The sequence below is a fragment of the Sceloporus undulatus genome, chromosome 1, assembly GCF_019175285.1.
Source record: "Sceloporus undulatus isolate JIND9_A2432 ecotype Alabama chromosome 1, SceUnd_v1.1, whole genome shotgun sequence".
In the NCBI taxonomy this organism is placed as follows: domain Eukaryota; kingdom Metazoa; phylum Chordata; class Lepidosauria; order Squamata; family Phrynosomatidae; genus Sceloporus; species Sceloporus undulatus.
The window spans coordinates 92,270,953-92,294,003 of NC_056522.1; the positions used below are offsets into that span (position 1 = coordinate 92,270,953).

General features: G+C 40.7%; 1 protein-coding gene across 1 annotated transcript in view; it reads left to right on the forward strand.

The window, feature by feature from the left end:
* REPS1 (RALBP1 associated Eps domain containing 1) overlaps positions 1 to 22,422 on the forward strand; it is a 60,707-nt gene extending 38,285 nt beyond the window's left edge. The window contains 10 exon segments of the mRNA XM_042463447.1: positions 3,743 to 3,844; positions 5,220 to 5,289; positions 6,921 to 7,042; positions 10,196 to 10,260; positions 10,481 to 10,663; positions 13,017 to 13,112; positions 18,796 to 18,889; positions 18,892 to 18,940; positions 20,481 to 20,586; positions 21,128 to 22,422. Coding sequence (XP_042319381.1) covers positions 3,743 to 3,844; positions 5,220 to 5,289; positions 6,921 to 7,042; positions 10,196 to 10,260; positions 10,481 to 10,663; positions 13,017 to 13,112; positions 18,796 to 18,889; positions 18,892 to 18,940; positions 20,481 to 20,586; positions 21,128 to 21,196 — 956 coding nt within the window. The 3' untranslated portion in view covers positions 21,197 to 22,422.
* Positions 22,423 to 23,051: the final 629 nt, after the last annotated feature.

Genomic DNA, 23,051 nt, shown 5'->3' on the forward strand with positions numbered 1-23,051 from the left:
TAAGATCTAACTGGCATAGCCAGTAAGAACTGATGGAAATTGCCATCCAACCGTGTTTAGACACATTAACTTCCTTATTCTCTAATGTGTCAGGTTTTTCTTCATTGCTGTCTATAAGTGCCCTCAAATTGACTCTGACTCATGGAAACCTGTGGATGAATTGCCTCCAAGACGCCCTGTCCTCCACTGTTCTTTTTTCCTGCAGAATCAAGCCTATGAGCTCCCTGATTGAGTTCATCCATCTAATATGTGATCTTCCTCTCTTTCTACTGCCTTCTACTTTTCCTAACATTATTGTCTTTTCTAATGAGTCATGCCTTCCCAAAGTACGGCAGCCTCAGTTTCTTCATCTTGGTTTCCAGGGTGAAGTCGGGCTTGATTTGTTCTAGGCTCTATTTGTTTGTCTTTTTGGCTGTCCGTGGTATCCTCAGCACTCTTCTCCAGCACCACATCTTGAATGAGTTGATTTTCTTCTTATCTGCTTTCCTAACTGTCCATCTGTACATTTTATGTTCATCTTTGTATAATTCTTCGTTCCATGTGTCATTCACTTTATCATCTCTTTTATGTAGCTGCTCTGTGTATTGCTTCCACCGTCTTTTTATTTCTTCTTCATCATGTAATATATTTTTCTCGTGGTCGTACAGCATCCCCACCCTTGATTTAAACTTCCCTTCTTTCATTACCTGACAACTTTCTCTTCCAGAGAAAGCCTTTCTGAACCTAGTGTATATATTTGTTTAAAATGTTTCAACTGTTACAAGATTGCTTGTACTTATTACATAAACTGTTCACTGTAATATATTATAAAAATATTATATATTTATCTCTCTCTCTCTTTCTCTTCCCCCTCATTTATCTATATAGATAGATAGATAGATAGATAGATAGATAGATAGATAGATAGATACCGTATATACTCGACTATTAGTCGAAAAATTTATGCCCCAAAATGAACTCCAAAATCCTGGGTAGGCTTAGGGAAGGGTCAATGAGTTAATGCTAATAAATTTTGTGAAAGAAGAAGTGCCCACCTTCCTCTGTAGCCTTGTAATGGCTCCCTGTTTGAAGCCCTGGCACCCGGTCTCCTCTCCTCCTCTCTCCCTCTGTGTGTGTTTGTGTCTGTTTCCCAGGCTCTCAGCCTTCCTGCGGAGCCAGACCTAACAAGCTGCTGCTCAGAGAAGGAACACAAAGTATGCCCAGGCTTGTACCCCATTTTGCCTGGAAGTCCTGGGGGTGAGAAGGAGAGAGAGCGGAAGCCCTGTCCTCTATTTCTGAAAGCTATGAGTCTTGGGAGTGAGAAGGAGAGAGAAAGAAAGCCCTGTTCTCTAGTTCTGAAAGCTATGAGTCTTGGGAGTGAGAAGGAGAGAGAGAGAAAGCCCTGTTCTCTAGTTCTGAAAGCTATGAGTCTTAGGGGTGAGAAGGAGAGAGAGAAAAAGCCCTGTCCTCTGTTTCTGAAAGCTATGAGTCTTGGGAGTTCAGGGGGTGAGAAGCAGAGAGAGAGAAAGGCCTGTCCTCTATTTCTTCAAGCCCTGAACCTTGGAGTCCTGGGAGTGACAAGCAGAGAGACAGTGGGGTCTGTCCTCCTTTTCGCAAGCCATGTGCCTTGGAGATGCTTTTGGTAAGGGGAAGAGTGTGTGTGTGTGCGCGCGCGCGCGCACGGTGAGGTTTGTTTCCCCTTTTCCGTGCTGAGACTGATGCTTGGGAGAGGTCCAGAGAGTGAGATATAGGGAGGGAAGTGGTGCTTTGTCCCCCCACCCCCCTTAGATCTTTTGTAACATCCTCCAGTGTTTGCCCCTCAACTTATCCACTGGTCATATCAAAATCCATGATTTTGGGTCCAAAAACTGCCCTCGACTTATACATGAGGTCGACTTATACATGAGTATATACGGTAGATAATAAAAATATTATAAGGCCGTATAATTTAATTTAATGTAAAGAAAATTAGGGACCTTTGGCTCTCCCATTTTCTCTAGTATTACCACAAAGAGCTAGGACCTTTTCTTGAGTTTATTTTTACAGTCGGCCCTTCTTATACACGGATTCAATCATCCACGGTTTGAAAATATTAAAAAAAAGTATAAATGTTAATTATCAAACCTTGATTTTCCATTTTTTATAAAGGACACCATTTTGCTATGTCATTATATTTAATGGGACTTGAGCATACACGGATTTTGTTATACACAGGGGATCTTGGAACCAATCCCCAGTGTATAACAAGGGTCGACTGTATATTTAAACCCAAATGAACCATTTTAGACCCAGAAAAACAAAGTTGGTATATATCCTCAAAAGTCCAGACCATTGACAGTGGGTTAAACAGAGACATTGGTTTTTGGGTTAGTTGTTGTTGTTGTTGTTGTTTGTTTGTTTTTGATTTTTTTCATATTACACATATTAGAACACTAGTTAATGTTGTAGTTGTTCATTCAAGTCATTTTTGATTTATGGCGACCCTAAGGCAAATTTGTCACAAGGGTCCTTTGGCAAAATTTGTTCAGAGGCTTTGCATTCCACTAAGGCTGTAAAAGTGTAATTTGCCCTGAGTTACCCAGTGGGTTACTATGGCTGAGCGGTGATTCAAACCCTGGTCTTCAGAGTTGTATTCCAATGCTGAAGATAGAGTGCGCCTGTGTCATACGCGGACGTGCTATACGCAGCTTTCAGCATACACTGAAAGCCGTGCTGGGAAAAGGTGACACGTTCCATAGGGAATAATGGGGTGAGCGCTCATGGCGCACGCATGCCGCCGCGTGCACAAACCCCATTCATCTTCAGAGTGTGGTGACATAGAAGTGTGTGGGGTATATATACTGTGTGACCCTTAGTTGGGAGGAAGTGAAGATACCAGTCACAGATGCAGGCAAAACATCAGGGAGCATCCAGACAAGCATTTTCTGAAGATACCGGCCACAGATGCTGGCGAAACGTCAGGAATAAACTCTTCCAGAACATGGCCACATAGCCCAAAAAACCCACAAAAAACTTTTAAAAGACAAGTTTGGGAGCTACTGAACCTGTGCCTCGTTGATAGAACGCTAAGTATTGTTTAGCATTATAGCTTAACCAGACCACTGTTTCTTGATATAGCTTTAGCATGCTTGTCAAGAGGTAAAAATTGCAGCCATGGGGTTAGAATAGTGGTGGAGGAATGATAGAGGTCATTTTGACAATAGTAGGGGGAAAATCATGTAGAGTTCAAGAACATGTGCTCTTCGTTGAAAATTTAACTTTATATATTTTTGCATACCATTTCATAATGTACTGTGTATAATGAACTGGAGATAACTGGCATTGGTATTTGAATGAAGTTGATTTATATAAAATAAAAGATTATGTTTTTTCATGACATTTTCCCATTGCTTATGATGAGCTGTTTCTACTACTGATTTAAAATGCTCTTAGGAAGAAAAAGACTTGAATCCTAAATTTTCTTCCCTGAACACAACAGAGTTCATGATCACATAAAGCAGTTTTCTGTCTCCCCCTTCCCTCTGCAATCCTTTGCAGTCCCCTACAGATCTGCTCAGGAGAATGTGTGGCAGGCTGCAAGTGGGTAGGAGAAATGATCAGAAATCACATAGAAATGAAATAATGACATAGAATCCAAGCCAAAGTACTAAGAAAGTTTCTTTTACTATGACTGAATTTGAGAATTAGCTGAAACTTTCAATCACAAGAAACCTCGATAAACCTACTTCTACTAATTAAATATATCTTTTTATTCCTTTTTTAGATCATACAAATCCCACGAGCCCTTTACTTGTGAAGTCACCAGATCTTGCGGAAGAAAGTAAAATGAATGCATCTGTAAAATTTGTAGGGGGAAGTACAGTTGGCAAGTATCAGTGTTCCCTTTCCCACTGGGATGTCATTCTATTCCAGTTCGCTGACCGTTTTCGGTATCTATAACTCAGAACTAACCTGGCTCTTCTAGTTTCTGGTTCCGTTTTAAAAACCTATGCTACTTTAACAAAAGTGTGCTTTTTCTTAGATCTTATATTTGGGTTATTTTCTATAACCCAGCCTTTCACCTGTGGAACAGGATACAGTGTTGTTAGAAATATTTTCTAGATATTGTTTATATCCCTAGTGCTTTCTTGGGAGCAGTTTTTGTTGCTTCACATGATAAATCATTACAACATGAAGATTAAAATACTTGTAATTTTTAAATAGAATATATTCATTCTCCATTTTGGATAATATGATCTGAGAACCCAAATATAAGTAGCAGCTATTTAAACCATATTTATGGCAGACTCCTCAAAATATACATTTCTTCCTACTGATTCATCTTTTTGGATAAAAATAAGTATATAAACATCCCTCACGTGACTATGCAAGGTGAAGATTACATATTCTCTTGGCCCATTTTAATGATCTATATGCCCCTTTGGACTGGATTTATACTTTCAAGGGTGTAATTTCTTCTGAGTCATTGGGATCTGCATAAGGTCTTCAAACTATATGATTATTTAGTATACCTGAGGGTTGAAAGTGCAGCAAAAGTATTTGCATAAGTTGTATAGGTGGCTAGCCAGCCTGAGAAATTGACTGGACTTTTGCTGGGTTCCCAGATACCTGCTACTGTCAAAAGAGGTGGATCTTTTTTAAAAAAAAGGAAAAGAGGATTTGTACTTCCCATGTGGTAAATGAAGGAGCACCAGGCCATGTGGAGAAAGCAGTGGACTTACATGGGGGAAATGGGGGGAGTGAAACCAATGGAGCAGCCAGGTCAGCTCAGGGGAGGCAAGAAGAACAACTTGTCCAGGACCTGCACCAACATGGAAGAATGTTTGCATGCCATTCCCCTTTTGATTTCTCCGATCTAGAAATTGCCATACTGGAAGGTCAAATACAAGAACAACACTGAAATATATATGAAGAGGGTCTGGCCGAGGAAAGGAATTAGTGCTCTTTCCATTCTTCCAGTGGACACCTGCAGATTAGCTTGGAATTACTAAATAGTGATCATAAAAATACAAAACTGGATATTTTTGATAATTTTAGGAAAAACAGGTGTACTGTTACATGTGATGCCAGATTAATTTTAGACATATATGTGAAGAGAAACCTGTTTGATTGACTCTGTGTTAGTAGTGCCCATCAAATGCTACTTATTGATAAATTTGTACACTTTACAATTCTATAGAATAATCAAGATGTGTTTAATCAACAAGCCATGTGAGATTGTATTTTTCTTATGCCAGCAGATGGTTACAGCAGTTCAGATTCCTTTACTTCAGACCCAGAACATATTGGAAGCACTGTAACTAGACAACGGTAATTAGTTGCTTTCATTTTAAGGATGCTGAAGTAGCGTACTTCCCTGAACCCCATCCTGCCCTAAAATACATATTAGTTTTAACAGTAACTTCCTCTCATTGCACAGTGACAATTCAAGGAATTAAACCGTTTTGGAAGGAGTGCTTTCCCAATTAGTATGGTGTTAGTGTTCACCTGGTTGATTAAGACAAATGACATGAGATCTCTTCGGTAGCAGCCAGGCCAGAGAAGTTGACATAAGAGCTGATGAACATTTCCTGAGTATTTTGTGTGCTGCTAGAGCAGTATATATTTACAAACTAACTACTCATAGAAAGACAATTTTAAGTAATTAAATTCTAAAGCAAACTGGAAAAAAAGACAAAACAGAAATACACTTCAGTCCTTACATCTTTGAAGCTGTTGACCTGGTATACACAAATTTTGACTATACTTGACTGTGATTTCTTAATTGCCATTGTATTAGTTTCCTGGTTCTATGAAAAGTATTGTTGCAATATTTTTGTAGTCTTGTAAGTTTTGTTCACTTATAGCCAAAATACATTTTTGTAAGCCTACAGACCCAGTAATAAGTTGTATCCAACAACATTTAAAGAACGAGAAGTCTCTCCTCTGCACTGAAGCATTTTCACCCTGCGCTTTAGCCTTAAAGGCTCTTAAAAGTGCCTTGTGTAAGATTAACAACAACTCAATCCCTAACTACTATCTTACAAGAACAGAGAATCAAAAAGTACTCATGATGAAGGGTGGGATTGGTATGGCATAAAGCATCACCACAGGCATGAATTCGGGTTACAGAGTTCTTATAATGACCAGCTTAAAAAGCAGCAGTTGAAGGAGAGAAAGAACTAGTTGCAGGTGGTCTCTTAAATGATGGTCTAGTTCTATATCCCCATCTCTCTCTCTTTCTGTACTGTAGCCTTATACTTATATATGACATTTGTTGGAGGAGCTTGATGTAGCTGATCTCTCAGCAGAGCCCTGTAATCTTATTTCTCCTACAGTCTTTAATACAGCTTTTCCCAGCCTGTCACTGTCTGGATGTTTTGAATTACATGTGTTGGATCAGTGAACTTCCATTATCCCCATTCAATATAGTTGACCATGCTACAGCCTGAAGTAACACTGGACATTATTACAGTCCTCCAGTCAGATCTCTGATCTAAGCCTCAGCTACAATCCTGGAAATATACATGTCAAGTAAATGTCTTGTCCTGTATCATCCTCGTAATAAAGAGTTATAGATGCAATTGGCAGTTTAGCTGAAAGGTCTAGAATTGAAATGAAAGCTATAATAATTACAGAAGTATTTTGCAGTATCACCAGAGGATATACTAAGGAATATACTTTTTGTATTCATTGGTGAGAAGAAGCTTTGGAGAAATATTTCTCTTCAAAGATCGTACAATATTCCTTTTCATGCTGGTGTAATAGATCCATGGCAAAATGAGGCTTGTATTTGGGAAAAGGTGTTTATTTCCAATGTAGTGGATTTTCATTCAGGAGTGCAGACACCTGTTTGTCATGGATGGTGGTTATCAGCTCAGCATAAGGTTTTTGGGTTGCCTTGGGGCATCTAAATTATAGTTTGCAATAGATTTTCTGTATTTTCTTCTCTTTTTTTCCAGATCACATTCAGGGACATCTCCAGACAGTGTTGCTCCTCCACCTCCGCCGCCACCAAGGCCTCATCCCTCACACTCTCGGTCATCATCTTTAGATATGAACAGAACTTTCACAATTACTCCAGGTAGATATAATTCAGATTCTTGTACCAAGATTTTATATATACACTTGTCCCTCCACATTCACTGGGATTAGGGGCACAGGACCCCCCGTGAAAGTGGGAAAAACCACAAATAACAAAAACACTATGTTTTTACCTGAGAGAACACCTGTCTAGGAATCTCTAGGTCCTCCAGTGTAACTCTGTGGTCAACATCTGCCAGACATTGACCCTAGAATTGTGCTGGCAGAGCTACAAATGCCTAGTGGAGTGTTCTGGCTAGGAATCCCTAGGTCCTTCAGTGTGACCTTTGGTTGATGTTGACCATAGAGTTGCACTGATATTCCTAGAGAGAATATATTAATAAAATCCATGAATAATCAAATCCACAAAAGTCAAAGCCGCAGATGTGGAGAGATGAGTGTATATTGTTATGAACATATTCAGAAATGCCTGAATTTATTTGATACTCCATGTAAAATTATTTTCTTTAAGAATTTCTAGAACACTTAATGAATTGGTTGAAATTGGCATAGACTATCAAGATGATACCGAAGTAGATGTGATGTTCAGAATGTACCAGGAAGATGATATTATTATTATTATTATTATTATTATTATTATTTTTGGCGGGATACAGACGGGCAGGGGAGGACGTCTTGGAGGTGTATTTAGCTGAATGCGGAGCCTCCAGACGGCCCGCCCCGGGGGCGTGCTTCAGGTGTTGGAGCTTCCACACGGGGGGCAGTGAAGACGCCTCACCTGGGTCCGTTTCGGACCCGGAGCTTCCATACCGCCGCCTCGGAGGACGCTGCAAAAAGAGAGGCAGCTTCCTCACGGGCGGCCCAAACTGCGGCTTTTTTTTTCTTTTGCTGCATGAGAAGTGCGCAGCTTCGCAGCTGCAGCGCTAAGCAGAGGCGGCAGAAAGCCTATGGGCACATTTAAAGTGCCCAAGCCCCTTTAAAACAATGGTGGTCTCCTGCCAGCTGGTGATCAGCTGGTGTTGGCATCCTTGTCCGCTTGCACTTTGCCAGTGTCAGCAGCATCATAGATGCCTCCTCTCCTTTGGTCCCCGCGCTCCTGATGAATCTGCAATGCACAGCCACAGCTGTCTCCGCTGCCACCGCTGTCCCCCTGCCATCTCCCCTCACCTCCCTTGTACATATGTCAATATTTACAGTTTTAGCGTTTTTTATTGTTAGGTGAAAATGGCACAGGAATGTGTGTAGGGGTGCACTTTAAAGTCCAAACTTTCCAAGCAGCGCATGCGTACATGTTGCTCTAGGGTTAGGGTTAGGGTTACGAGGCTTAAAATGCGCCGCAGCTGTGCCTCAGCTTCCACAGCTGCATGGCAGCGGACGTTGCAATTAAAGCCTGACTGCAAACTGCGCATGTTCCAAGACCCCAACTCACTATGCGACGGAGCTTTTAAATGGGCAACTTAAAGTAGCGGCGTAGCAATTCTGGTGTACCGGTGCAGCAGCTCTCATGGCTTCTTCCCCTTCTCGATATGTGTCAGCATTCAGGTAGGACTGCTCCAGTTTCTGCAGTTACTCCAGTTTCTGGGACCATATAGCTATAATGTCAGCCGTCTCAGTATGAGACCAAGACGTCCCCCTGCCTTTTTTCGGGGTGCTGGTGGATGGCTGAGCCATCCTGCCTGGTGGCAAAGGGGAGCCGCCACACAGCTGTGCCAGGAGCAGCCAAACTGTGCCCGTTCCCAGGTGAGAATGGCACAGGAATGTGTGTAGGGGGTCACTTTAAATCCCAAACTTTCCCTTTTCACTTTCTACAACCAAAACATCAGCCGGCAAAAGTTACAACTTCCCTGACCAGATCGAAAGAGCGTCGGGTAGGGAAAGAAGGGTTAGGGTTACGAGGCTTAAAATGCGCCGCAGCTGTGCCGCAGCTTCCACAGCTGCATGGCAGCGGACGTTGCAATTAAAGCTTGACTGCAAACCACGCATGTCCCGGGACCCCGACCCATTATGGGACGCAGCTGACACGGAGCTTTTAAACCGGCAACTTATATTTGCGGCGTAGCAATTCTGACGTATCGGTGCAGGGGCTTACAGACGGAGCTGCGCAGGTACGCATCAAACAGAAAAGAAGCGGAAAAAAGCAGCACCTTTTTAATGCCGCTTCTTCCCGCTTGGGGCGTGCGGGGGGCGTGTTCATGACGGCATTCAGGTAAAGCCCGTCTGAAGGCTCTACCTTCATGACGTCATGAGTACATCCCTTTTTGCCCGTCTGTAACCCGCCATTATTTCACCCTGTTACATTCTTATTAGTATTAGTATTTTACTACAGCAAGCTAATATGGCAGCATTTATAAGACATGTAAAAACTTTACTTGAAATATACACTTTGCAAGCTTTGAAAAAATCCTCCAATTTTACAGCATTTTAGACTTTAATTTAGCAAACATCAGTTGTGTAGCATGAGATATGAAGTCATAAATAAAGTTATTCAAAGACTTTTCTAATTGTAGCTGAGCCCTGATCATATTTATGAAGCTCTATATAGCAGTGGCATTTACTATAAATGTGCGTATCATTCTCCATTACATAAGACGATGTAGTAATTGCACTTAAGATAGTGGAGTAATGTTGTAATCTGTAGTGAGGCAGGTTTTTTAAGACTTAAAAATCTTTGGAATGTCACAAAAATGTCAAAATATTGAATGTTCAGATTGATAGGAGTGTGTTGGAAGGCACCTAGGGGTGTGTATGTTATTTTTATTGAAGACTGCAGAGTTCTCAGGGCAGCTTAACTGGAAAGTCTCCTGTGTTGTCATTCATAAATGATGTTTTGAGTTCAGTTAGGTAGGCATATGCCTATTTAGTAATGGTGCTGAGTATTTGTAGTGAAGGCAGTTTGCGGAAGACCTGTATGTTCAGCCATGTTTGTGACTGCAGCTGGTGGGGGCACAGGCAGGAAAGAATTCGGTTTTATTTTCTTGTACAAGAGAAATATCTGTAATTTATCCATGCTGGCTTGAAATGGGAAGAGGGTTGTTTGTTATAGCATAGCTCCCACTGTATACTTACAGTGTGTTGCCATAGAGTTGGATGGCTGTTTCCTCCCAAGCCCCATTGGCTTTAGTGGAGATTTGTTCACTAGCAAAATTTCCAGAAATTCTACATCTAACTATTATCTTCTAAATCTGTCTTTCAGGCCAGCAGCAGGCTGGAGTAATTGCCTATCCCCCTGCAGTGCCTCCAAGACCTCAGCCCTCACAGGTACACTTTGATTTCTTGTCAAAATTATAGTTTAATGGTATCTGTTTATGGTATTCTTGGGATGGAATGGAAAAGTACTCCATCAACAATTTGTGTTGCTGCCAAAAGTGCTTCTACCAAGTATGTGGTGCCTACTTTGAGCAAGATTTTGCATTGGTAATTTCTCCAAAGGTAGTGAACATATGCTTTGCACTTTACCTCTTGCCCTGTTCTGTTGTAGGTTGGAGGTCACATTCATCGTTCAGCAGACTCTGAAGGTATAATCGCTCATGCCAGTACCTCACCTCAACAAATACCAGAACAGCCAAACTTTGCAGATTTTAGCCATTTTGAGGTTTTTGCAGCATCAAGTGTAAATGAGGAAGAGGGTGAAGAAATTGAGAAACATACAGAGGTTTTGCAGGTTAGCAATCCTTCTTACTTATTTCTAATAAATTATACTCAAGCATCTTTATATAGTTATTTTGATACTTTACCATGGCACTATTAAATCCCATGATCATACATTATAGACTTTGAAAGGAGCAGTGGAGCACTATCAAAAGTATTTGATACTGTAAGAAACATCAAACTACTTTGCAATGGACCCCAGTGGCTTGGATATATCCATTAAGGTACTGCACATTGTAAAAACTGCTAATCCCAGTACCATACCACAAACATCCTAAACATTAATTTACAAAACAGAACTTGTTGGTTAGGTTTTTTTGGCTCCAAACCAGCCAGTAAATATTTAACCCTGAACACAGCTTCAAGTAAATATTTGATGTTTTAAAATGTTTATTCTGCCAGATGTTTTCAATTCTCTTTAGTTTCTGTAATTTTCCTTATGTAGGGATGCCAACTGTAGTAATTTTACTCTCTGCAGGCAGTGGTTGAAGAGATAGGAGAGGCCAGACTCCATTATGAAGCTGGCACTTTCTGTTCCTGTGAACCTGATAGTAAATTATGGAGCAGATGGGTTGAATAATATAATCTAATATTGAATCAAATCATTATTGGGTTGAATGATATAATCTAATATTGGGTTGAATGATATACCGTATTTTCCGGCATATAAGGCGACTGGGGGTATAAGACGACCCCCAAGTCGCACGCTGGCAATGTCCCTGGCCTCCTATAAGAGTGTCTTGCGCCAGTTTATGGGGGCCTCTCTGGCGGCCTGAGGCAGGTACCGCGGCTGGGCTCTCTCTCGCCACCATTGTTGCTCCAAAAGACGGGAGAGAAGTGGCTCCAGAGCCAGTCAGGCCGAGGTAAAGATACGGCCCTTTATTCCTTGCTGCCGCTGCCGCCACACAAGATACTCCGCTCCTCCAGTGGCTTCCGCAACACTTCAAGCAGAGTATTCCAGGTGACGGCAGCGAGGAATAAGGGGACGGCTCTTTACCTCGGCCCGACCGGCTCTGGAGCCGCTTCTCTGCCGCCTTTTGCAGCAACAATGGCGGCGAGAGAGAGCCCAGCCGCAGTACCTGCCTCAGGCCTCCAGAGAGGCCCCCTCAAGCCAGCGCAAGTGCCTGCTGGGAGAGGAACCGGCAAGGACCCCAGAGACAGAGAGGTGGCTACACCATTCACCTGTCTCTGGGGTCAGAATCTGGTGCATAAGACAGGTGTAAAAAGTCACTTTATACACCGGAAAATATGGTAATCTAATATGAAGATATACTGTTAACGTGTGCAGTGTTTTTATTTTACCTTGAAAATATTTTCACTCATGCCATAATGGATTGGAAAAATGGTTTTGGTGATTTCAGGGAGGCATTAAATAGATAAAAGTCCTAGTAGCTTGCATGTTTCAATCTCATGGTCTCTATCAGTTAAGTAAAAACTAGTAATCAAATACCTGGGGTTGTTTTTTTTTTAAAAAAAAAAGAATACTTCTCGCGTCAGGAAAAAAGCAAAATGACAGGGCAAACTTTCAACTATATCCTGGTCCAGAACTCATGCAGTGCACTTTTCTCAATCAGGTATCCTCATGTCCTTGTGCCAGTGGGGGCAATTCTCAGGAATGCTGGATATCACAATTAACTGAAGGGGATCTGGTTGGGAAGGATAATTTTAGGCATTTGTAGGTTATTATTGAGTTCAAGTGAGAAATGAACTGGAAATGTAGATGGTATAAAAGTTGGGTAGTATTTTGTGTCTTGACACAACTCTGACATAGGCTTTAGTTTATTAATAATTTTCAGGGCAGCTACCACATAAAGTGCTTTACTGTAATTAGTCATCTGTAGAATTCTTCTCCTGGCAGGCTTTAAATATTTTATCATTTTAATGCAGTGGCTTCCAAACATGGATCCCAGATGTTAGTTCTAGAATCTCTGAACACCGGCCAAATTGGTTGGGGTTTCTGGGATTTAAATTTCAGCAACCTCTGGAGACCTAAGATTGAGAAACTGATTTTGTAGGTTGTCTTTTTTTATAAATGAGGTTTGTCTTGTTTCATTAACTTCACTGGAAGCTCTGCTGAAGAGCAGTGTATATATTTACTAAATAAATATGACCAAGGCTTAGTGAGTGGCCAAATCAACTATATTTAGGAAATATTACAGCTGTTTTACTAACTGAAAAAGGTCTCCCGCCAAAGTCTACAAAAACCATAATTGAACATTTGAGTTATGACTGTTTTGGGTCTGCCATCTAGTTAAATGCAAGTACTTAGTTCTAACTGATTGGGCTCAATCCTTCTGTAAACCTGAAGAGCATTTTGAAGCCATTGCTTGCTTGCCATGGTGCATTTCTGAGTTATTTCTTTTCAGGTAGAAAAACCCTCTGATTCCACAGGACCACTTAGAGTTGCCAAAACAGATGGAAGAGTTGAGGATAAGGCAGTTTCCAGCACTCCAGCAAATGCGGTATGTAAACTGCAATTATATATTATTTTCCATGTGAAAATACATTGGCAGAAGTATTGAAAAGCATGTAGGGGTCACTATGTAAGTTCAAATCAATGGCCTTAAACAGGAAACTTTGTATAATTACATGGCTTTGAGTAGGGATATGTGAGCCACCAAGGTCCAATAGCTGGATTAGGAGTGTTGGACTAGGACTCTGGGAGACCACTGTTCGAATCCTTTCTCTGCCACGGAAACCCACTCTGTGACCCTGGACAAGTCATACTGTCAGGTGCTGAAGAAGACAGTGGCGACCCCCCCATGAACAAATCTTGCCAAGAAATCCCAATAATGAGTTTGTCTTTAGATCGCCATATGTTATAAATAACATGAAGTAACACAACAAAAGAAAAAGGATGTATAAGTTAGTTAGCATGCTGATTGGTTTTCATGTTTCATTGCTTTTACTCTGTTTTATAAATATCTTGGTTACAAACAACCATATTATAAGGTAGTGCTTTACTCTAAAAAGATGCATAATTCCATTAAAACATGTTTTTGAGATGATGGGATTTGTTGATGGCTCAGTTCCCATGTATTAGTACTGTTATCAAGTAATGAACATTTGGGTATGAACTTGCCTTCTATTTCTCAATATTGTGTTGAATTGCAACTCAAGTTTATTCTGTAGATAGACCATTTGCGTATGACATACACAGATTAACTAATTTCCTTTGCATTTTGCCTTTCAACTTAAAACAGTGTTAGGCTGTAGCCTTTTCAGTTTGATCCACATCTAAGTGTGGCTTTCCTTTTCTACTAGCATCTTTGGTGCAACTCTCTTGGCATTCCTTTAATGCTTAAAACTAGAAAGAGTTAACAGAAGAGCTTTGGCATTTCTATGCACCCATGCCCTTTAAACTTAGTCTAAACCTATTGTGACATGGTGATTCTCAACATTGCCACAACTTTCTTTGAGGAATCATTAGAACGTACATCATTTCCAATGGGTGTTCATCCCTTTTCAAATCAAGTGAATTACAAGCTGCAAAAGCAAGATGGCCACAATGACATCTTTTTGTGTTTTATGTCACTAATCAAATTGTAATGGTAGTTGGGATATTGATAAGGTTTTTAAGATCAAATATATATTTTTATTAGAGAAGTTTCTTAAGGAATCTTTTGAAGGAGTTTGTCTTGGTAATACTAGAACAGGCCAAGGAATCCCAGTGCGTCTATCATATAATTAAGAGTAACAAATTACTCCTGTTTTATTAATTATTTTTAAGACTGTTTGGTGGTTATGAATTTTTCACTTACTTCGACATAGTAAGTGACACCAGCACTGATAACTCCTGAAAATCTGAAGTAGGTTTAATGTTTTTTGATATCTGCTTGACATAAGCGGACATCTTTTTGTGGTTCAGATAAAATGTGGTGCGAAAGTTGTTTCTTAAAAATGCCCATGCAGAGTTTCACCAACTGGCATTACATTAACACATGGTGCGATATCTGTAAGTTCAACATTAACAAACTCAAGAAGTGTGCCTCCGAACTTTGGATCCTGTAGTGCTAGAATTGTATCTATATGCATGGTAGCCTAGTTTAAACATGTTGCTAAGTGTGTATATCATACATTCCGTGAGATAAAACTTGGGATTTAAACACCTGGTGTTGCCTTTAACCCGACATAAACTATTTATTGTAGCTTTTCCCTGATGCCTGTCAATATTTTGGACTATAACTGCAATTGACATGGTTGATGGTAAGGAAGCAAAGAAAATGAAATTCAATATATGGAGGTGCCGAGATGGGAGAAAAATAATTGTGTCTGCCAGGAAATGTAAAAGATGTATAACCTCTTCAACCAACCAGATATTTGCATTTATTATTTATTGAACATATACAGTTTCCCATCCGTTTTCACAGACTCACATTTGCGACCCTCGCTTACTCATGAGGAGCAAATGAAAGGGGTTAAAATGAGAGCGCTCCCGAGGCGCATGGACGCTCATGGCACAAACTCCCATTCAAGTCTATGGGGCTTGAGTATCTAGGAGTTTCTGTTTTCACAGGGAGGTCTGGAACAGATCCCCACGAAAATGGAGGGCTGACTGTACATTGCTTTTCTCCGCTACAGGACCCAAAGCAGATACAATAATTTAAAATAGAAATTAGCTAAAATGCTATGTTACAAAAGTTAAAACAATTAGACAATGGTAGTATAAAACAGATAGTTGAAAATCATTAGGTTAGTTAAAACATAATTTAAACTATACAGTGGCCCTCTCCTTATAAGGGGATCCGTTCCAGACGCCCCCCCCCCCCAGTGTAAGGGAAAATGTGCGTATGCTTGAGCCCCATAGGAAACAATGGGTGCGTGCATGCAGCTGTGGTGTGCACACAACGTGTGTGTTGCACCATTGCTTAGATTGTCGCGCAGCTTCAAGTAAGCAGGGAGCTGTATATAGGGCGCCCGCATATGGCATGGGTGCACTGTACAAGATAAAACACAGCAAGCATTTTTCAACATGTTCTGCCATATGATTAAAAATCTGTCCAGACCTGCTAAAATAATAGGTCTTAGCCTGAGAGCAGAAAGCACTAACTGAACATCCAGTGCATGTCTACCACAACACTTCTGTACAACATAACCCTATGCATGTTGTTTCAAGGGGGCTTAATCCAAATTAAATTGGCAATCCTAATAATCCTGATGAAATAACAGTTGACACCAATTTATACACTTACAGATATCCATTGTAAGCTATGACTAGTAATAGGGCTGACTTAGACGCCAGTAGTAGGATGAGACGATAAGAGAGGTGTACAGTGATCTGCTTGTGAGGTTATTTTTGGATAGTTTCAATGTAGAGTACTGATGACACAGAAAGCTCTTGTAAGCAAACAAGGCCCCTGCCCCTTGACGCTGTCCATCAGGAAGGTGAGGCAACTACAGTGTGCCCGCATTTTAGTGGCTTTCAGCATACGCTGAAAGCCGCACCAGAAAAGCCCTTGCACGCCCCAAAAGAAGTAATGGGGCACACGCACACGCTGCCACAACACCAAGGGCACAAAGCCCATTGCTTCTCTAGGGAAAGCTATTTTCCATCTATCCTAAACTAGCAGTAGTTAAACCCATATTAAAGAAGTCTTCCCTTGACCCTCTGGATAGAAATAACTATCGGCCAGTTTCCCTTCTCCCTTTTTTGGGCAAGGTGATTGAGAGGGAGGTTGCAAACCAACTCCAAGCAGTCTTGATTTATCTCAGTCCATTTCAAACTGGCTTCAGGTCGGGATAACGGAGTGAGACTGCTCTGGGTCACCTTGGTCGATGGTCTCCGTCTGTGCATCGACAGAGGAAGTATGGCCCTGTTGGTGCTCTTGGACCTCTCAGCAGCTTTGATACCATAGACCATGGTATCCTTATGGAATGCTTGAGAGAGTTAGGAATGAGGCTCTGCTCTGCAGTGGCTCCGTTCCTACCCTCAGGCAGATTCCAGATGGTGAGGCTGGGGACCATCCTCAGGGGCGCCATCCGTCCTCCATGCTGTTTAACATGGAGCTGCTGGTGAGATCATCTGGAACATGGGCAGGGTGTTATCAGTACGCTAATCTCTATGTTTTAGACGTGTTTCAGTGACCAAGGGGGGCATCTCCCCTCTGAATCACTGCCTGAGGTCAGTAATGGATTGGATGATTGGAAATAGACTTAAGCTGAATCCAAACAAAACGAGGTACGTACTCGCGATAGATAGCCCTAAACCCGGTATGTAGTTATGTTCACCAGTCCTGGACAGGGCCACACTTCCTCTAAAAGACTGTGTTCGCAGCTTGGGGGGTGCTCCTAGATTCGTCACTTCAGTTGTCATCTCAGATAGATGTGACAGCCAGGAGTGCTTTATCAACTTCGTCTGATACGCCAGCCACAACCCTACCTGGAACAGTGGGACCTAGAAATGGTTGTACATGTGCTGGTAACCTCTTGTCTCGATTTTTGCAATGCGCTCTACATGGGCAACTCTTGTACCACACTCAGAAGCTTCAACTGGTACAAAATATGGCAGCCAGACTGGTTGCAGGAAAATCCAGGTTTGACCGAATTACACCTATCTTAAAGTCGCTACATTGGCGGCCTATCAGCTTCCAGGCACAGTACAAGGTGTTGGTTATTACCTATAAAGCCTACATGGCTTGGGGACCAGCTTACTTGAAGGAACGCCTCCTCCACGCACTCTGAGGTCCCTGGGAAGAATTTACTGCAGTCGAAAACCAGACTGGTGATGACTTCCCAGAGGGCCTTTTCCATTGCCACTCAAGAAAATCTGGAATGAGCTGCTGGAAGAGACTCGCCAAATAACCTCCCTTGAGCGTATTGTATATTGTATTGTTAACTCGTTTGTGCACCGCCCTGATTTGAAGAAGGGCGGTATAAAAATAAACTTTTATTATTATTTATTTATTCAAAAAGGTGATAAAAACAGTTCTTTTCCGGCGAGCCTTCCAGACGACCTTGTCCAAATTAGAACAGTCTGAATCTCTGATTAAATCTCATCACTGTCACCATGTGTATTGATTTTAATTTGTTATTGTGATCTATGTTATTACAGTGGACCTTTATTATCCCACTGGGGTTTGGTTCCAAGAACCCCCATGAATAATAAAATCCATGTATGCTCATCCCATTAAATACACTGCCATAGCAAAATGGTATCTCTTATAAAAATGGAAAAGTCAAGGTTGAAACTGAAATTTATACTTTTTGAAAATATTTTCAAGCCATGGAGGCTGAATCCGTATTAAAAATCCGTGGTAAGGAGGCCAACTGTATATGTTTTTTATTGTAATTTTACTCAGGAAGGAGGGTAGGGTTGGGGGATTCGGGGGGGTTGTTGTTGTTTGATTAATGTTTATTTCCCTCTGTTGTTACCCCGCCTCAATCCCCAAAAGGGAAGAGGTGGGATATAATAAATACTTTATTATTATTATTATTATATATATTATTATAAACTTTTTTATAGTGGCTGTAAATTTTACACAGCACTGTGCATAAAATCATTAATTAGACGGTTCCCTGCCTCCATGCTTACAATCTAAGAAGACACGACACAAAAGGAGAAGGAATGGTTGAGGGGAAAGGGGATTAGGTCCAGCATTCTTCTCTCCCTCGGAGGCCTGGACCATGGCAGATGGACAGATGGAGGGATCTGTATCTTAAGGACAGGACTGATGGCGTTTGCCCACCCTCTCTCCCCCTCAAGGCCAGGATGGAGTTGGATGCCTTTGGGGAGGGCGCCGTTCCTTTAAGGGAGGCCTGATGGGATTGGCCTACCTTCTCTCCCCTGAGAGACCAAGATGGAGTTGGATACCTTGGGGAGGGCGCAGTTCCTTTCTCTCCCCCTCAGAGTCCCAAGAGGAGTTGGATCCTTTGGGGAGGGCGCAGTTCCTTTCTCTCCCCCCTCAGAGTCCCAAGATGGAGGTGGATACCTTTGGGGAGGGCGCAGTTCCTTTCTATTATTATTATTATTATTATTTAGAGCTACTATGAGTCCAATTTCCTGTTATTGTTACTAAATTATTAATATTAATTATTAATATAAGTAGTACTTAAACTAAAATTGGTTATGATGATGTATTTTATTGGACTGTGAGGAGACTGATGATTTTTATTTGGTAGGTATAATAACTCACTTTATTCTTTCAGGGAAAAGGCACTAATCCTCTAGCACCTCCACCAAAGCCTATACGTAGAAGGCCAAACAAGGATGAACTGAAACCTGAAGCTGAGGAGCATACACAGAAACAGGTGTCATAGCTGCTGTTCTTGCTTCACAGCCATCTATTCCTAGGTAACACAAGATGCCTATGAGTACCTCTGATACTGAGACATTTTCATTTTAAATATTGTATCTATCTAATAGCATTAAAGTGAAATGTACTCTGTGATGCTTGAGCCATTGAATGCTAAGGTGATATTGTAATTTGAATTATAAACACAAGAAAACAAATGAAAACAGTAACAACCTGTAAAGACAGACAGAATCTTTGTTAAATTTTGATAAAAATCACACTGAGAATCTGATATTAATGGATAATGCAGTTTATTCTATCATACTTATATTTCTTATAAGTAGGGCTGCCTGCACTGAACTGGAGAATTTGGCACGGACATTACAGTTTCAGAGAACAAGGCAGGCTCCCTGTTGCCAGAGGCTTTGGCTTCAATTCCAAAAGCCTGCTGTTTTGCTGGCCTATTTTCATGTTATTCTCTATTACCCTCATTCTTCACAACCACTGTCAATAAATATCACATCATTTGGAAAACTTAAATTTTGGAAACAGAATAAATTATATAGCTATATATACCAGCATGGTGTGATGCTTTGGATCAGGGTAGGCAACCTTTTGAGCTGGGGGCTGGGTTGCTGTCCCTCAAGCAACTGGGGGGCCGAAGCCAAAAAATAATAATTAAATATTTTATTAAAATAAATAAAATAAATAAATAAACCGGGACAAATGTAGGACAATTTTCAAAAGGTGGACACTTTTTTTAAAAAAGTGGAGGACACGCAAAAAAATTGCTGATTTTTAAAAAATGTTATATAAATGCATTTTTTCTGAGGCGTCTATAGACAATTGCCCCCCTTGCCCCTGCGCGCGAGAGGCCAAACCCCGCGGGCAATCGCGGCAGGACCAGGCTGGGGCCGGCCCCAAGGCCTTGCCGGCCGCATTCGGCCCGCAGGCCATATTGCCTACCCCTGCTTTGGATGTTGAACATTACTCTGGAGGCCAGGATTCGAAGCGTTTCTTGGCCAGGGAAACCGGGTGCGTGACCTTAGGCAAATCACACTATCTCAGCTTCAGAGAAGCAAACCCCCTCTGAACAAATCTTGTCAAGAAAACCCTGTGACAGAATTGTCTTGGGGCCACCATAAGTCGGAAATGACACAAAGGTACACAGCAGCAATACATGCAGCATATGACTGCAGTTCAACCTGCCATCGTGGAACATCTCAGTTTTCTTAGTAAGTTTTACTAAGGCCAAACACAAACACAACATACCAGAAAAAAATGCATTACCAGAAAACATAGTTTTATCTTTCCAACATGTCTTTTGAAATAAGAAAATTTCAAAGGTCATACATCCATGAATGCACATTTTAAGTGTCGCTGTATAGACTATGGCCACTGAAAGAACAATATGCCAGATGGTGAAATTTGTATGTGCGTGTGCATGCAAATGCATACTTGTATTTATTTACCACCTTGCAACTAAATATATTAAAGAGGACCAAGGAATTGAATAATAAATAATTTTAGAGATTTAAGACATTTGGCAGCATGTATTCTACATTTTTCTAAAAACTGTTCCATGAAATATCTTTTCAGATCAGTGGGAAAGGACAAGAAGGCTATTCAGGCATCAATCAGACGCAATAAGGAGACCAATACTGTTTTGGCCAGACTGAATAGTGAATTACAGCAGCAATTAAAGGTAAATAATAATTTACCTTTGTATTAAGGACACTGTACAACCATGTAGTTTTCTTCAGAATTAAATCTTTTCTTTTTATATTTTTGAAGGTATTCAGGTTCATCATTTCCAAATTGAAAAATCCAAGTCTTTATAAATATAAGACTAGGCTTTTAATTTTTCTTAAGGTTTTGGAGATTCTGCTTCTGCTTTCTTCATATAGCTAACATGTCTGCATTGTTTGGCTATGTTTGCCAGGTATCCGCTGTTTGAAATTTCTTGCCCACTCTCTCTGCTTGCTGTTCAGTGCATACCTGTTTTTTTTTTTCTTTTAATGTTCAGTAGCAAAGTTTTTCTAGATTTATTTGATTTCTTTCCAAAAGAATCTGCAATGTGGCCTGTATAAATTAATTATAGGGGATCTTGATTGTAATGGAGTATACATATAGCAGCCTTAAAGCTTGTGTGCTTACTGTAATCATTGCATCTGAAAGGGTTTTTATTGTTTTTTAGAATGGCCCTTTGCATTGTAATATGTAATGGACAAATCTTTCTCTTGTAGGATGTTCTTGAAGAGAGAATTTCACTGGAAGTTCAACTGGAACAGCTTCGACCTTTCTCTCACTTATAAGCCAATTGCCGTTAACTGTGAACTAATTAACTCTGAAAGGGGAAATTGGGCAAAAGGCCCAATTATAAACCCATATGTTCAGCTCAGTGCACTCTTAACATTTTTTTGTGATTGTTTTGTCCTCTGTCCACAGTTGTATTTAAGTAACTTTTATAATTTTAATACAAAGAATGGAATACGTGTTTTTCCTTGAATGTTCTATATATTGGCACTGCCAACCTTCCCATTTTGGGGGAAGGACACACTTTTTAAGTTGGAGCAAGGTTTCTACAACTTCAGTGGCCTATATCCCAAACTGGAATTGATTGCCTAATGGATTTTTCTATATTTCATGTCAAAGATCATGAATAAAAAATCATGGAAGCACATATATTTATCATAAAGATCTTTTGCCATTTTTTGATTGTGTAAGAGAAGATTAACAGTTGTGGTCATTAGTTATCTCCAAGCCACATTTTGCAACCTTGTAAGGCATATGAAATTTCAAGCCACCTACCATCTTGAGTAGCCCTGCACCTTCCAAGTGCCACACAAGTTCTTTAACTACCTTGCCATACCAAATGAATTTGGTTGTCCTTTCCTGTTTATGTTATTCATATGTGACCACAGCTTGACAGTTGTTAAAATATTTCCATTCATGACCCAAATTTTGCAGCATGCACATAAGTGCATCACTTCTGTGAAAGGATTGGGTGTTAATCTCAGTCATGAACATTTCCTGAATACCACCTGTAGTTGCATGCTTTGCACATTGCTCTTTATTAACTGGCACATCCACCAGACTTTACTGTAAAATATTCTGTGGTCAAGAAATGTGTCAGTACCTCAGCTCTTCTTTCCCAGCCTCTCCTCTCACGAGCCTTTTTTATTTTATTTTATTTTATTTTTTTGTGTGATTTTTAAAGGGTTGGGTTACCATTTTCCTAATGTCTCCAAGCCATATTCTTCTGGCTTGTAGACAGGTTTCATTATTAACACAAAAAGTTTCCTGAGTGTATCCTGCTATTCAGGTTGATGTACTGTATTAGGATTTGTTGTATATTGTATAATACACCTTTTGATCTCATATGTAAATTTGCATTAATGCTGACTAACAGCAGATATTCTATTTAATGGCTTATTCTGGCTGTGGGATCATAGATGTTAAAGTGCATGGATGTATCTCAGCAGAATCAGAACTAGCAATTGTGTGATTTTTACACCAATAAAACAGCACAATATTTTAATTTGAGTGAATTGTTTTAATTAGCTTAATAACATACTGAATTGTCTTTCATATAGTTTTACATTCATTGTGGCAGAGACAACAAACTTCTCCAGATTCAGGGGCCGCATACATATCCCGCCACACCTGACAGCTGCACATCCCCCTCCCCTTAAATTTTTAAAATACTAATTCTGAAAAACCTCCTCATGTCCTCTACAAATACTAGGGGAGGAATAATTTTGCCAGCATTTCACTGGCCTGTTATAGGCTTGTTTCTTCTAACAAGGGAGTCACCATAATTCCCAGTTTGGGAAGAAGACGCCCCTTCTATAACAGTTGAAGTGGGGTGTCCAAAAATAACACCTTCCAGCCTTGGAAGGCATAGTAGACCTTTCTTGAGGGGAAATGAGGTTGAGCACACACACACAAGATCCACCTATAGTCCTAGATATGCTACCTTCCCTTCCACGTTTTCATTACCTGCCTTTGGTCACTGACTAGAATTGTCCTTCCATTTCTCTTAATTCCTGACACTCCTAATATGTTGACTTTCCATCAGATTCTTTCTGCTTCTGTGAACTATTCAGAGTGGTTCCTAAACTGTATACACTCATCCCTCCACATTTGCTGGGCCTAGGGCACAGGACC